This window comes from Ursus maritimus, unplaced genomic scaffold, assembly GCF_017311325.1.
Source record: "Ursus maritimus isolate PB19 unplaced genomic scaffold, ASM1731132v1 scaffold_10, whole genome shotgun sequence".
In the NCBI taxonomy this organism is placed as follows: domain Eukaryota; kingdom Metazoa; phylum Chordata; class Mammalia; order Carnivora; family Ursidae; genus Ursus; species Ursus maritimus.
The window spans coordinates 27,997,373-28,012,977 of record NW_024423344.1 but is presented as its reverse complement, the minus strand read 5'-3'; the positions used below and the strand labels follow the sequence as shown (position 1 = coordinate 28,012,977).

The 15,605-nt window shown below is 35.6% G+C and overlaps 1 protein-coding gene across 3 annotated transcripts in view; it reads right to left on the bottom strand.

Annotated features, from left to right (window-relative positions):
• Positions 1-830: 830 nt before the first annotated feature.
• Positions 831-15,605, bottom strand: part of EPSTI1 (epithelial stromal interaction 1) — an 83,206-nt gene continuing 68,431 nt past the window's right edge. For 2 of the 3 annotated variants that reach the window (XM_040623130.1, XM_040623135.1), the window contains 3 exons: positions 11,812-11,885; positions 7,622-7,721; positions 831-1,389 (listed from right to left, as the gene is read on the bottom strand). In XM_040623130.1, coding sequence (XP_040479064.1) covers positions 1,381-1,389; positions 7,622-7,721; positions 11,812-11,885 — 183 coding nt within the window. In that variant the 3' untranslated portion in view covers positions 831-1,380. The remainder of the gene's footprint in view (positions 1,390-7,621; positions 7,722-11,811; positions 11,886-15,605) is intronic. The other variant, XR_005832816.1, reaches the window with a different exon arrangement.

Below are 15,605 nucleotides of genomic sequence, written 5' to 3'. Positions count from 1 at the left end.
TATATGTGGAATCTAAAAACAAAATAAACAAAACCCAAGCACACAGATACAGAAAACAGATTAGTAATAGCCAGAGAGGTTTTAGAGAAGCAGGGGACTGGGTGAAGGGGATGAAGAAACACAAACTTCCAGTTATAAAATAAGTAAGTTATGGGGATATAATGTATAGGACAGGGAATATACCAAATAATATTCTATTAACTTTGCAAGGTGATAGATGGTAACTAGACTTACAGTGGTGATCAGTTTGCAATGTATACCAATGTTGAATCACTATATTATACACCTGAAACTAATATAATGTTGTATGTCAATTACATGTCATTAAAAAATAGTATTAGTTTTCCGGCTGCAAAAATTATTTGCTCTTCCAACCTTCATTCTAAGACTAAATGCGATGCTCTCCTATATAACATGGAGCTGGGACTAGAGCATAAAGCATGGAAAACCAATATTCTTGCACTCTAAGGTCTCTAACCTGGTTAAAGGGCATAAAAGTAGAATAGGAAAGCCTACTGAATTAGCTATAGGACATAGGTTGCATAGAGAAAAGACAAGTTTCCAAAACACCTAAAAACCACACATTGTATCTATATTTGTATCCAGTTGATTTTTATATAAACAATGGCCTTTCAGGCAATTAACTGGCCCACTATGAAAAACCAGAGGAACGGTATTAGTAAGTAAATCAATACCAAAGGCAGATCCAATAATGACTGCAGTCCTACATTTGATCTACATGGACTATAAAGAATATAAAAATGAGACCCATCAAAAGAGAAAAACTCAAGAGCTTTTCATTAAAAATAAAAACAAACCATTTATACAGAATTATTTCAAAATTTATTAAAAATGCGTTTAAAAGAGTATAAAAGATTTATTTTTTTCTTTTGCTCAAGTTTGTACCCTGGGTTAAGTAGAACTCAAAATTTTAAAAATGCCAAATCTTCCCCAAACGTGATCTGAGAATTACATAAGAATTAGCTGCTTTGAGAGACAAGCATGCAGCACCCATAGCTCTTGCAAACCTGAAAGTATCAAATGATTCCCTCCTTTTTCATCTTACTAACATTGCTGTAATTAGGCTTCCAATAAGATGTGAAACCAACGAGCGAAATAGTATAACATTTCACTGGCAGTAGAAATTAAATATGAGCTCAGCAATCAGCTCCTGCAAGCATGCAAAAATAATTACAGGGAAAAACTGGTCATCCCCAGTTGTTCCTTCAGCTGAGTGGATGGGCAATTGAAGTCAAGGTAAAAACAGTGAGGATGAAAAGAAAAAAAAAAACTGAGGATAAACAAAGGAGCATTACGGAAAATCATCAAGTGAGGTTCTTCAAGGTCAGTTGACAAAGGACAGATGTAAGTAAGTATTTCTCATATATCCTGGAAAAAAAAGAAAACAAAAATGAGTATAAGCAGCAAAACAAAATTCAGAGATTCTGTAAGTACAAAATGAAGTTCCCTCAAAGAACACTCTTTACTATATTGGGCTTAAATGCCTATTTTTATTTAATGATTTGTCCCAATGTCATGTTTTAATTTTCAAGTCCCACTGCATTTGATTCACAAAATAGTCTCTGTCAACAATGTAATGGCTTGTTGAGTGACAGCTCATCAGCTGTGTTCTTAGAGATAGGTTAACATAGGTCACAAATAATAGTGGTCACAAATACTGTCACCCACCTCCATAGTGACAGCAAGGACAGGACGAACACAGTGTGAAGCAGAGCAATTTCAGTGAAAATGTATGGAGTAGAATGGCATCATGTTATGCAGCAGAAAGGTGACTTCTAAGGGGACCTCCAGGAAGGGAGCTATACTAAATGAGTCCCTTCCACTCCTACCCTGGGCAAAGGGTCAAGAAGTCTCCATCAAGCCTCCCAGAATGCTGGGCAACATTACGCTTGGGATTCAGACTATTGCTGTTCTAACGTTCTGGGAAACTAAAATCTCAGGTTGCCTCATAGGTCATGGCAAACATGCAACTGCCCTTGAAGACACAGGATTTAAAGTTTCCACAGCATTTCAAAGAGTCTCACCTACTGGTATTAGAGAAAACAGAACTTGAAGTGATTCCTTCAAAGTCCTACCCTAGTTACATCATAAAAAGGAGTAGAGGAGTCTAGAAATCCAAAAAATTTTTTAATGTAAAAATAATTTTAAATTATCAAAGTATACACGTGTATATGTATGTGTATATATATATATATATATATAAAGGGATATGAGATTAATGTGATTTAAATTTAAAAAGATTAAAAGATAAAGATCAATCTAATTTGTCTACCCAAAATACACTTATCAAAGACCTACTAAAGTGTTCATATGATGTTACTTGAAACAATTTTTTCAAGTGTTCATATGATGTTACTTGAAACAATTTTTTCTCTCTTTGGCTTTCATCATTGTTGTATTTTCTGCCTTCCTCCTTTTCTTCTTCTTCAGCTTTTTATTGATTCCAGTAGTTCCTTCAAGCCCCATCTGTGAACTCTCCTCTCTCATTCCTGGGGGAGCTCAGGTGTCATCTATCAACTTCTGAATAAATGACACAGTCTAAATACATTCTGTATATTAAACTTTTGTCCACTTGTTATTTACAAAACATGTCCAGGATAAAAATCTTCATATATGGCTTCTCTTCTTTCTTTTGTGTGGCATCCTTTGATGAACAGATGTTTCATTTTAATAAATATTTATAATTTCCTTTTGGTTAATACTTTGGGTCTTAAAAAGTCCACCCTAGCTCAATTTTATAAATAGTCTATTTTCTTCTATAATTTGAAAAGTCTTCTTTTCTACTTAAAAGCCTTAATCCACCTGGAACTGATTGGTTATGATTTCATGTGGGTAATCAGCTGTCCCAATAGTATTTGTTGAAGAGTACACTTTCTCCCAATGATGTGCTTTGCCTTCTGTCATATGTCAGAATTCCAAAAAGGGTTGGGTCCACCTGTGCCAATTACAGACTGTATAAAATGTTTAATCAAGTCTCCATACATACTTCTTTATTTTTAGTAGTGAATTGGTTATTCTTGGTTGTTTGCTTTGATCATAATTTAACTAAATCTATAGATTATTTGAGAGCTCATTCCTATTCCTATCCATTAATAAGGTATAACTTCATTAATTTATCCTTAAGATCTTTCTATAAAAATTTTATATATTTTGTGAAGGTTATGTGCATTTTTGGTTTTGTCTTTTTAATATATTATTTCTTAATTTGCAGTTTATAGAAATGAAGTTTTTATATATTGATCCTACATCTACCAACATTGTTATCTTCTTACTTATTCTAATTCTTTTGGCTTTTCTGAGTAGATAATTGTATCATCTATGATTTATGAAAGTCTTTTCCTTTCAACTCTTGCATATGATTTATTAGAAATGCTTTTGATGTATTTCTATTACAGATTTTTGCTCCCTTTATTAGCTAAAGAAATGTCCTTTCTATTTCTTTTTTCCTTGCAGCTTTTACCACAAATGAGTATTGAAATTTATCAAATGTTTTTTTCTGTATCTAGGAAATGATCATGCTATAATTTATGAGGTAAATCATCTCAGTTTTTTTTTCTTTTGTTTATTCATTTGTGATAAATCAAGCTTGCATCTGGGATAAATCCAATTTGATAAGGATATATTATGCTTTTTAAAGAAATTCATTATTGAATCTGTCAAAATTTTGTTTGTGATGTTTTTAAATCTGTGTTTATGAGTGAGCCTATATTCATTTATTTTTTCTGTATAGTCTGTGTGTGATCTTGATTCAAGTTATATTCACTTACTTAATTCTTTGGAGATTATTTTCTCATTTTTTCATTTATCTGGAAAACTTTCTAGACTTTTGTAATAATCTGTTTTTTGAATATTTAGTAGAGCTTTTATGCAATATGTCCAGGCTGATTTTTATTTTATACAAAGATGGTGACAAGTTAATTTAGATAGTGTTTGTATCATTTTGAATTCCCACCAACGATGTGTGAATGAACACTTCTCCCCACAGCCTTGCCAAAAGAGTATATTGCCAATCTTTTGTTCTTTTGCCAAAATAATAGATGAGAAATGGTATTTTGATTTAGTTCTTAATTTGTGTTCCTTTTATTTTGATGTATTCATTGAGTGCTTTAATTCCAAAGATTATATTTCTTTATTCCTAGAAGTTCTATTTTGTTCTTTTTCAAATCTTCTTGGTTGTCTTTGTCTCTTGTTTTTGCTCATTATTTCAAATCCAATATTTATTCCATCAAATGTTTTATATATAGCTATTTTAAATTTAGTATCTCAGCATTTTAGTATATCAAATCATTTGGTTCTAAATTTTTGTTGTTTTGCCAACCCTCAATCACAGCCACCTGTTTCCTTGTGCCTGTGCTAAATCCCAATCACTGTCTTTTGCTTGGGATAGATCAGTGAACAAAACAATTAAAGGGCTCTGATTGATGCAATATGGAACATACATCTCAGGAAGAGACTAAGAGCAAATAGTAAATAACACATATAAGCAAATAACATTAGAAAGATATGTTAGAAGTTGCAGCACAGAAAAAGAAGGGGAGCCCAGAAAAAGGATGGCTAGAGCCAGGGATAAGGGTACAAGTGGCAGCTTTAAGTAGATGGCCAAGGAAACCTCACAAGGTGGGATTCAAGAAAAGGCTTGGAGAACAAATCATATGGAGAAGAGTATAGAGGGGACAGCCAGTGCAAAGGCCATAAGGTGAAAGCAGCCAGTTCCTTAAGTTTTCGAAGCGCAGCAAGAAAGCTAGTGTGGCAGGGAGGAATGAGGAGGAAGGGAAGGGAAGGGCAGTGGTAGGAGAGCACTAGAGGGATAAAGTGCAGTCTAGATCAGGAAGCATCTGGTAGGCTACTGTATGAACTCTCCATGTGATTTGGAAAGTCATGAGAGCCACTGGAAGATTTTAAGCAGGGAAGTGACAGGATCTGGCTTCTGTTTCCAAGGGATCCGTCATATTGAAAATAGGTTGTATCTGGGTAAGTGTGGAAGCAAGGAAAGGATCTAGGAGACTATTTCAAGAATCTAGATGAGCACTAACAGAGTTTGGAAGCAGGATAACAGTGGTGGAGGTAATGAGAAGCTGCTGGTTTGTACATATTTGGAGGAGAAGTCAGGAAGATTTGCTGATGGATCAATTGTGAGTGATGTGAGATGGGTTGTACCAATATATAAAAGGAAAAAGTGCAGATGGAGCACTCAGGTAGAAGGAGTCAAAGGTTAACTTTTAGACATGTTAAGGTTGAAATGTCCATTAGACATGCAAGTAGAGATGTTGAGTGGATTAATGGATATGCAAGTCTGGAGTCAAGGAAGAGGTCAAGGCTGGAATTAGAAATGTGGGAGTAACAAACACATAAATCATATTTAAATTTATGAGAATGAATGAGGCCATCAAGGTGTTAAGTGAACATAAAGTTCAGAAGGTGATCCAAGGTGGTTTTCTGAGTTGCTCCAATGTTGAGAGGACAGCAACATGCACGAGATTCAGCAAAGGAGAATGAAAAGGAGTAGCCACTGGGATTGGTGGAAACCCAGGAGTGTATAATGCCCAGAAGCCAAGTAAACAGTTTCAGAGAGGAGGGAGTGATTCACCATGACAAACGATGTTGATAGGTCAAAAGAGGAAGACTGAAGAATAACCACTGGATTTTGTGATGTGGACCTTGTTAGTGACCATGACAAGAGCATTATGGTTGGATTGATAAAGTCTAAATCATGATTTAAATGAGTTTAAGAGAAATGGGAAGAAAGAAATTACAGACAGCTAAAGGATAGCTACCTATTGAAGTTTTGCTTGAAAGGGGAACAAAGAAACAGGACAGTAGCAAGAGAGAGAAGGGTATCAATATAATTGATATTTCTATTTTATGCTGATGGGAATTTTCTAGTTCAGATGAACATTTGACAATTCAGGAGAGAGGGGAGTATCGTTAGAACAAAGTCCCCCGGTAGGTGGATGAGAAAGAATCTGGTCCCCAAGGAGAAGCAGACATAGAGGTAAGGATTTATAGGGAAATGGACGTGGAGGTAGGGGCATGAGGAAGTTCTCACCTTTCTGTCACCGCTTCTTTCAAGTAAGGGAAGAGCTGATAACCACTTTGGACTTAGCCAAGACTGTCCTACTAAGGAAACTTTAATAATCTTCACTCATATCACAAGAAAATGATGTTCCTTTCTTTTTATCCATGCAGAATCTAAGCAGAGATTTTTAGCTCACTTCCATAAGGCCTACCAGTAGTCAGTGGTGAACCAGATTTCCAAATCCTCGTTCCCCTAACAGCAGCCCACATGGTATTCACTTACTCTCAACCATCATCTTCCCCTCAATCCCAGGTATTTTTCTAAGTGCTTTCTAAATTTCGAGAGTTGGTAAGTAGAGGGAAAAATGTGCAGAGTTTCCAAGTCTTGTCCAAAATCCAAGTTTCAATTATGTCTCACAATTTGTAAATTCCATGAACCTGGATAATGTCTTCAAGTCACAATGCCCCATTTTCCACAGGACTCCCACTTATATATTCTTATGAATAAGTCAATAATTTATAAATTGTAACTCGTGATACAAAAATACTGTGTTTTGATCCTTTCCCTCTCTCTTCCATATTGTCCCTATTCTGAATGCCATAGTAATACACATGAGCATACATTATGGATACACATCCAGTATCATTCCTTGCAAATTTGCCTACATTCAGTTATCTTCAATATATATACATTTGTGAAATCTATTCAATTTCAACCACTAAATGCCTTTCAAGAAAACATGCATAAGATTTCCAACAGATTATCTTCTCAAAAATTATCTTTTGTCCATGAAGTATTTATTAAAGGGTGATTGATCTCTAGAGTTTCCAGCAAGCACTTGATTATTTTGTTGTATTTTACCAGTTTAAAGATTTCCATATCCTCCATTTTTTTTAGTAGGTACGTACGCACTTGGGCTTCAATTAAATTATAAAACCCAGTGTAGTTAGTTTTGATTCTATACACATTGCAAAGCCTGCAATCATACACATTCCAAAGAGTCAGCACTGGTTCAGTGATATATTGTGCACACAAAACACATGAAGCACATATTACAACACAGTTGCAAGGTTTCCTTCACACAAATCCATAAGGACATTTCATTTCCAAAAAGTGCCTTTTGCTGTAGGGTTTTTTAAAAATCATTTTGTAGTGAAAAATTAAATACTGGCTTCTTTGATGTGCTAGTTTCACTGAAAGAATATATTACTACAGAATGCTTACTATTTTTATAACCATATTGCACTTAAAATCCTCTTGAAAAAAATTCATTTGTTTTTGTTGTAGGTCTGGGCAAGGGGTGATAAAAAAATCTTTACAGTCCAGGCAATCACACTGAGAACAAAGGGCAGGTGTCATTTTTTATTGTGATTGGCCAGCAGTGAAACCAGGACTTTCTCCCTCTCTCTAGAAACTATTGAGGAATTTACAGTAATCACCCTGGCTGACTGCCCATCACACAGCTGAACAGCACACCAAAAAAATAATATCTTGGGACAAAGCCACAACATATTTTTAAAATTCTCATTGTTTTTACTCTTCAACTTTGAAAGTTTTTTTTTTAAGAGAAAAGAAAAAACTCACCCAGCTGTTACCACTATTCATATTCCAGTGGCCTCCAAAGTGCTCAAAGCCACTTCGTTGACTTTTGCCTTGGAGCCGGTCCAGAAAAACATTATTTACCCTTTAAACAATGAAAAATGCATGTAAGTGGAAAGCTTGCTACAGGGCTGAGAGATTTTTGAGAACCTAACATGCTGTATGAACTGACTGTGAGGATTGCTTTCCCCCCTCTGCTTAGAAGTAAACTATAAAACTTCTTTTCACATTAGCCCTATGACATGCTGTTAACAGCCCTTTGCTAAAATTGATGCCAGCTGTGACTCCAGCCAGAGAGGGCACAATTCTGAACTTCAGAGCTTCATTCCTTCATCTTCTACCAGTTCAGCAAGAGCTTTATTCCCCAGCAACCATACCCTCCAGGCCATCTCAGGTGTGAACTCTAGAGGCTGAGGAGAGATGGAAGGTTCAGCAAGTCTTGAAACATGAAGGGGAACCACAAATAGATCTGTGACACTATTCTTGCAATGGAGATATCCCTCCCATATGCCCTGTACCCCACTGCAGTCTTGCTAAAGTAAATCCCATAAGTGCAAAGTAGAGGAAAATGGGAAGAGAGTATAAGAAATAGGAAATATCAGAACAGGGAAACTCAAACTTTCAAAAGAAAGAATGGGTATATCTTTCCCCGACGTTTGGTCATACTTGCAGCAACCAGTTTCAGAAGTTAAGGTTAACACATAGAAGGTAAAACCTTAAGGAAAGGCAAGAAAATGATTATCATGAAGGTCAGAATAAGGGTTAACTATAGGATGGTGGTTATATTCTATTTCTGGAGCTGGCTACTTAGATGTTCACTCTGTAATTAATCATTCTAAATATTTGTTTCATGGACTTTCCTGAGTGTTAAAGAATATTAAAACAAACAAACAAAAAAACTTTCCATGGCCACCATTCTAGTCCAAATCACTATCCTCTCTCATCTTGCTTTTGCTTCCACTCCCACCCTCTGTAATTCATTCTCCACACAACCACCTTACTAAATTATAAAAGGGATCATGCCTTCCTTTTGCTTAAATCCCTCCTATGATTTTCCATTAGTCTTTTTAATTTTTTATTTAAATTAAATTTAATTAACTTATAGCATATTATTAGTTTCAGAGGTAGAATTTAGTGCTTCATCAGTTGCATATAACCACCAGTGCTCATTCCGTTAAGTGCCCTCCTTAATGCCTATCACCCAGTTACCCCATCCCCCCACCCACCTCCCATCCCACAACCCTCAGTTTGTTTCCTATAGTTAAGAGTCTCTCATGATTTCTCATTAGTCTTAGAATAAAATCACTGGCTTAAAAAATCTTGTATTTTCTGACTCCTACCAACCTCATTTCATCTTATTCTCTTCCTCACCATCTATAATCTAACCACTGGAGACTCAAAAAGTCCAAACTCATTCCCACTTTAGGGGCTTTGCATTTTTTCCTATACCTAATAATAGGGGACATCTAAGTGTATGTTTTGGACCCCAATCTCTATGTGACTGGCTCTTGTCCTTTGATTATTACCTCTTCATGGAGGAATTATCACCTCCAATCTCTCTCCTCACAGTACATATCATTGTCTGAAATACTCTTGCTGTTAACTTATTGACTTCTATTTCTTTTCTCCAGATTGTAATTTCCATACAGTCAGGGATGTTCTCTGCCTATTCGCAGTACCTAGAACAAAACCTTCTTTGAGTGTGTCCCGATAGGTAAAAAGTGAATAAATGAATAATCCGGGTGCGTGTTCCCCACATCTGCCTGCCTCTGCGACTGCAACTGCATCATGAAAGCACCAATGGTAGTGAGTATAGGCTGCAAAACAGCCCAATGTCCACAGCTCTCAGTTCGTTCACACACTGTGAAGACTGATGGCCTGTCATGTACACAGGTGGTATGATTCACTTTTGAGCATCAGTTACTAAGAGGACAGCACAGTGGGTCAACAAGAGATCATAGGTGGTAAAGAGATTGTTTATTCTCAATACCTATTGAGAATTCAAAGAGAAGAAAAAGTACCAGCTTACAGATTTGTCTACTAGTGTTAGCATATATATTTTATTGCTGTCAAACCACTGCTCTGGATTTTCTTCTAAGGGTTAATATGGATAAAAACTATTATTTAAGGATTGTTCAAGTTTCAATAAATCAACTCAGTTCACTCCAGTTTTCAGTTCATAACCCAGATCTTTTCAAGTCGTTGACCCCCATGCTTTGTCTTTTCTCTCTGAGGTTTCAACTTTCTTCTCTTACTCAGAAAGTTACCATGGGTCAGGTTCAGGTGCAGCTGGGCTTAATCAATATAGGATGGATGCATTGAAAAACTTAAGAGGATTTCCACAAGCTTTCTATTATAAAACTCAGAGTTGAGTTTTCTGCTATATCAACTTCTAACAGTAGAAAGCATGTTGTCTTTTTGACTCTAATAAAATTGTGTCCCTGGAGAAAGCCTAACTTATGGCCCCTACACACACACACACACACACACACACACACACACACACACAGCTAGTGCTGTTGCCCTCAGCAGAAACAGTCACAGTGATTTTATTCGTTAAGAGACTACTGAATGAGTATTTTCATTTAACATGTGAAAGCTCACTGTAAACTCTAAAGGACAATAAAAACATATGCTTTCTTAGAAAACTGAGAACATAAAATATGTGTTCGAAAACTTAATCAGTTACCTCAAAACTGGTTACTGAGGTTATTACCCAAAGAGATTTCCTCTTAGATTAAATTTGCATCTATATTTAACTAGAATCAATAAAAAGAGAAAATAAGGTGTAGAAAATTAATAGCCCCACCAATATTTAGGTATCTAGTATTATGGAAATAAAGAATGAGGGTCAAGTTTCCTACAACAAGAAATTAATCCTTTCTACTTCTAATCAAATAAGTTGCACTTTTATTGGATGTCCACTGAACATGAATTTCTTAGCAAGAGGGCCTATTAATATAACATACTGCACTATCTTTAAGATGCTTAAAGCTTTACAATCTAATCAATCCTCGGAAATCCAGAGAAATAACTGGCTACTACAAACAACCAATGTTAAAGAAATGCACTATCAGGTTTTTTAGTAGAAAGAATTTTAAAGAGAAAACGAGAAAAACCAATGAGACTAAACAATTTTATAACCTGCTTTATTAAAAAAAAAAAAGGTAGCAGTAACTGTTACCCCCTACCCCCTCAAAAAAATAGCCTAACCAGTGTATCAGAGTTTTGATGTTTTAGTCAGAGAAAATCACATAAATTCACATTTGACATTTTAAAACTATTTTCACTGGACTATGGAAGCAGAAATAATCCAGTCAAAAAAAAATATGAGTCCCCATCCATTGTTCACAGCTCCAGCGGAATTGGGAGCTTCTATTAACACTTTGTGAAGTCTCAATTACAAAATGAAACCACCACAACTAAAAAGCACACATTAGCAAAAGCGGGAAGGTTAAACGTATAAGTGAAGCCACTTGGTTTCAAAAGAATTTGCTGTTTTAGATCATGAAAGCCTTTACATTAAATTCTCCTGAGATCCTCAAGCACACTGCAATAAACTCGGATAACCCAAGCGCCCCCAGGAAAATCCTGGAGTAATGATAGATATGGAGGTTATTAGCACTGGCCCAACATCCATATGGTATTTTACTGGGTACTCTTAATGTCTGATATTAGGAATAAGAGAGAACTTACAATGTTAAATATTGTTTAATGGTTCTATTTTAAGATATTTTTCCTAATATGTTAGCCAATATAAAACAGTTCTTGTCTGACCTTTCGTATTCAAGTATGAGTATCTCACCATCTATACAATTCAATTATTTTAAAGTTGTCTACAAATAGTAAAAGATCACTTCAAAGTAATAAGATACTTTGTCCCATGGGAGGCAAAGTATCACCTAAAGATATAGCTTGACAGCATGATTCCATTTTCTAGTGTGAATTTATGCCACCTATCCAGAAAAATTGGATATTGTATGTGTATATATGTATGTATATGTAACAGTTGGCATCCTCACATACATATCATACCCCAATAATATAAAGATTAAAAAGGGAATATAAATTCCAAAACCATATTCAATATGACTATAGTGTTTTCTTAAAACATTGCAAAAACTTTATAGATAGCTATTTTAATCATGGATGCTTATTTTATTAGCTGTTTATACCTCCTGTGTTCAGCTTGGTGGGTTTTGGTTCTTTCTTCCTCCTGTTGCTGTTGGTGAAATTTCAGTAATTCACTCTAAGAACAATAAAAGTTTTAAAATATGGCTTTCAATTAACATGGTTGTACCAAAGATACCCAAATCAATTACATATTTAACCTGAGCTGGTATAATATTTCATTTTTGAAACTTTTACTTAAGTACCATTTCCATGTGAAATTATTTTCTTATATAATTAGGTAGCAAAAATAATTGTGCCTTAGTCAAACAAGAGCTCTGGGAGTGTAAAATTGTAAGATTAAAATGCCAGTGTGCATGCTCAAGATATTAGACTAATAGGTACAACATACACAGAGGAAAATACAGTAAGTCAAACTCACCTGTGTCTTCCAAAGAAAAATGAAATCAGTTCTTCAAGAAATGTCACACAGTACTATTTCCTGGTATTTCTCTAGCACTTCTTTCCCAACAAATTTATAGCAGCTTACAAATAAATGTTGGACTCAATTCTGTAGTGCAATTCCATTAGTAAAACATTCTCTATCCTGGAGAATAATCAACTTACCTATTATTGACTAGGTACTTCTAATACCAGCAGAACTTTGGACTCCCTAGAGGGGATACTTTGCTTCAGGTAGGAAATCATGTTACTACAGCTAAATCTCTGCTTCTGACATTCTGATTATTTTCCTAGAAGAGACAACTTCCAAACTTAGTTACTCTGCTTATGGTATTAAGCCGAAGAATTAGGTGCCAGGATTTCTCTAGTATTCAACTACCTTCCCTGAGGCAGACTGATTTTTAACCTCTATTTAAAGACAGGAAAAGGCAGAGGGATGAGAGTTATCAGGACCATGTCATAAGTTAGTGCCTGAGCCAGAGGATTTTCTGGTAGAGAAAATACTGACACATCTTGATAAACACATGCCAACATATGTATTTTTTTTATTTTTTTTTTAAGATTTTATTTATTTATTCGACAGAGATAGAGACAGCCAGAGAGAGAGGGAACACAGCAGGGGGAGTGGGAGAGGAAGAAGCAGGCTTATAGCAGAGGAGCCTGATGTGGGGCTCGATCCCATAATGCTGGGATCACGCCCTGAGCCAAAGGCAGACGCTTAACCGCTGTGCCACCCAGGCGCCCCAACATGTGTATTTTTTTTAACCACAAAATGTCCTTGATGAAAAGTATAAAATAAATTCAAAGATCAGATTGACATTTTATTTTTTTAACTTTATTCAAAGGCCTTCTAATATTCCAGCATCCCCAAAACAAAGAGACTGGTTTCATATACTGTGATATTCCAGATATATTACTCATCAATCCCTAAAGCACATTATTTAATTCTAATTGCTATCTAGCACCACCACCAAGAGAAAAAAAAATCTGAGTTATCTAAATAATTGAATAATATTCTACTCAACCATTCTATAGGTATTTATGCACTAGATGTCAAGCCTTGTGCTAGAGTCTCACTTTCCTACAATGGCATTAAGTCATTTATTTCATTTTATTTTTTGTCACTATAATATATGAACATAGTTTTAAAAGTCTACCAAGTAAGAGAGCTACTTACTAATACTACCAAGCCTTATCCAAAATAAAAGAAACTCCTGTCCTTTCCCATCGACCCCAGAATCACTTTCAATTCTTGTGTGTGGTTTCATCTGCCAATTACCTCCTTCTGAATAGTATGCATATTCTTCTATTTCTTAACTTTGAAAAAAACCTATTATCTTTTGCCTTCCTACTCTGGAAGATTTTGGTCTCTATTACTACCCCCATCCCAATCCCAGCCTCCCCTCTTAGTATACCACCATCCTCAGCCCTCATCCTTACAAAGTTTTCCAAAGTTCAGTGTAGCAGGGGGAGAGGCTCCAGGGGTCCTACGGCTTCTCTTTAGACTTCCAAGTTATCCTCATCTCTTCAACCCCAGCCCGGGAGGTAGCAGGTGCCTCCAGTTCCAGAACTGCATTGGGACTGCTTCAACTCACACCTTAGTACTTCTTGCAAATGAGTTCTGGCTTTGCCTGCTCTATGGTTCAGCTTCTGAAATTCTGCTGGTTCCCTTCCTTTGCTGCAGTCTCCAACCCGTTCTTTTGCTCTTACTGGCTTATGGCTTTAAAAAAATTTTTTGGAGGGGGGCGCCTGGGTGGTGCAGTCTGTTAAGCATCTGACTCTTGGTTTCAGCTCAGGTTGTAATCTCAAGGGTTGTGAGATCAAGCTCTGTGTGGGGCTCTGGGCTCAGCGTGGAGTCTGCTTACGATTCTCTCTCCCTCTCCCTCCCCCTCCTGCTTGTGCTCTCTCTCCCCCCTAAAATAAATAAATAAATAAATCTTAAATTTTTTTTCCCTTTATCATCTTTTCAATGGGCTTTAGGGAGAAAGGGACTAGAGATAAGCAAATGAAATATTTTGGTGGTACAGTGTTTAACCAGAACTTAACATTTTCCAACAAAAATTTTACCAGAATTCTGTTATTTGATCCTTACAATAATTCCCAAAGATAGGCAGATAAGTAAAGTATTAATTGATGAGTGAATGAATGAATGGAGAGTATGCTTATTTTACAGATGAGGGAATAAGATTAAAAAACTCAGCTTAAGTAACTTAACAAGAGCTAAATGGCTCATTAGTAGCAGAATAAAGATTAAAACTTAGACGTTTTTTGTCTCTAATCTCCGGCAAGATGCATCCAAAATAGGCAGTTAAGATTGAGAATAACTTGTCAGTAGTTCATCATACTCAAGTATAAATGCCAGAAAGACAGCACCCATTTAAACTCAAAAGTTCTAGCAGAACATATCTAGCCTAAATAAAAAACTCTCTTGTCAAAGGATGCAATTCTTCTCACATGCATTACCCCATTTCTCCAAGGAGCAACCTCTGATATCCAGCCCATCCTAAGCTTAATCACATGAATTCTGAACAAATTAAATTCTCATCAGTTCAAGATGTGAGACAGAGACAAAAACTACAAAAGACACATATTCTGGGTATACATGAATATTATTACGTATTTCTTTAAAATATATTTTTTTAGCCTTGGCAAAAATGATATTGTAGTTCATCAGGAAAAAATATGCAATCATAGCCATGAAAAAAAGAGAAGAAATGAGGGAGAATCAGAGTCTCCAAATATTAAAACCTATCATGAAACTTCATCAACTTAAACAATTTGGTGGAGTTTAGGAATCCATGGAAATGTAGTTTACCACAAAGTTGTATGCTAAATGCATGCAGGAGAAACAATTCAATGAATGATGAAGAACTAGCTAACTATTCTGAGAAAAATTAAAACTAGATTTTTTAAATATAAAAATAAATTTTATAGAGGTCTAAGATTTGAATTTAAGAGATGGAACCATAGGAGTTTTCAAAGGAGGCTTGAGTAAATTTATTTATAGGTGTAGAGCAAGGAAGGTTCAGAAATCATAAAGTAAAATGATTGATAAATTTGATTGCATAAAAATTCAAAGCTTCCGTAGGAAAAAATAGCATAAACAAAATTAGAAAAAAAACTTTAAAAATTTTTATAACACATACAAATTAATTCAATTATTCTTTCATTCATTCAGCAACATCTGAGTGCTTATTATGAGCCAGGCTTGGATCTATGTGACAGGGATACAACAATGAACAAGATAGAGGAGAACCTTGATCCTTAAGAATTTCTACTCTAGAAAAAAAGGAAACCCATAAACAAGTGAGAAATACATCCAGTTGTAATCCTATGTGGAGGGTTAAACACACCGATGTGAGGCTCAGTTGCTATTTTAGATCAAGGCTCAGGGGAG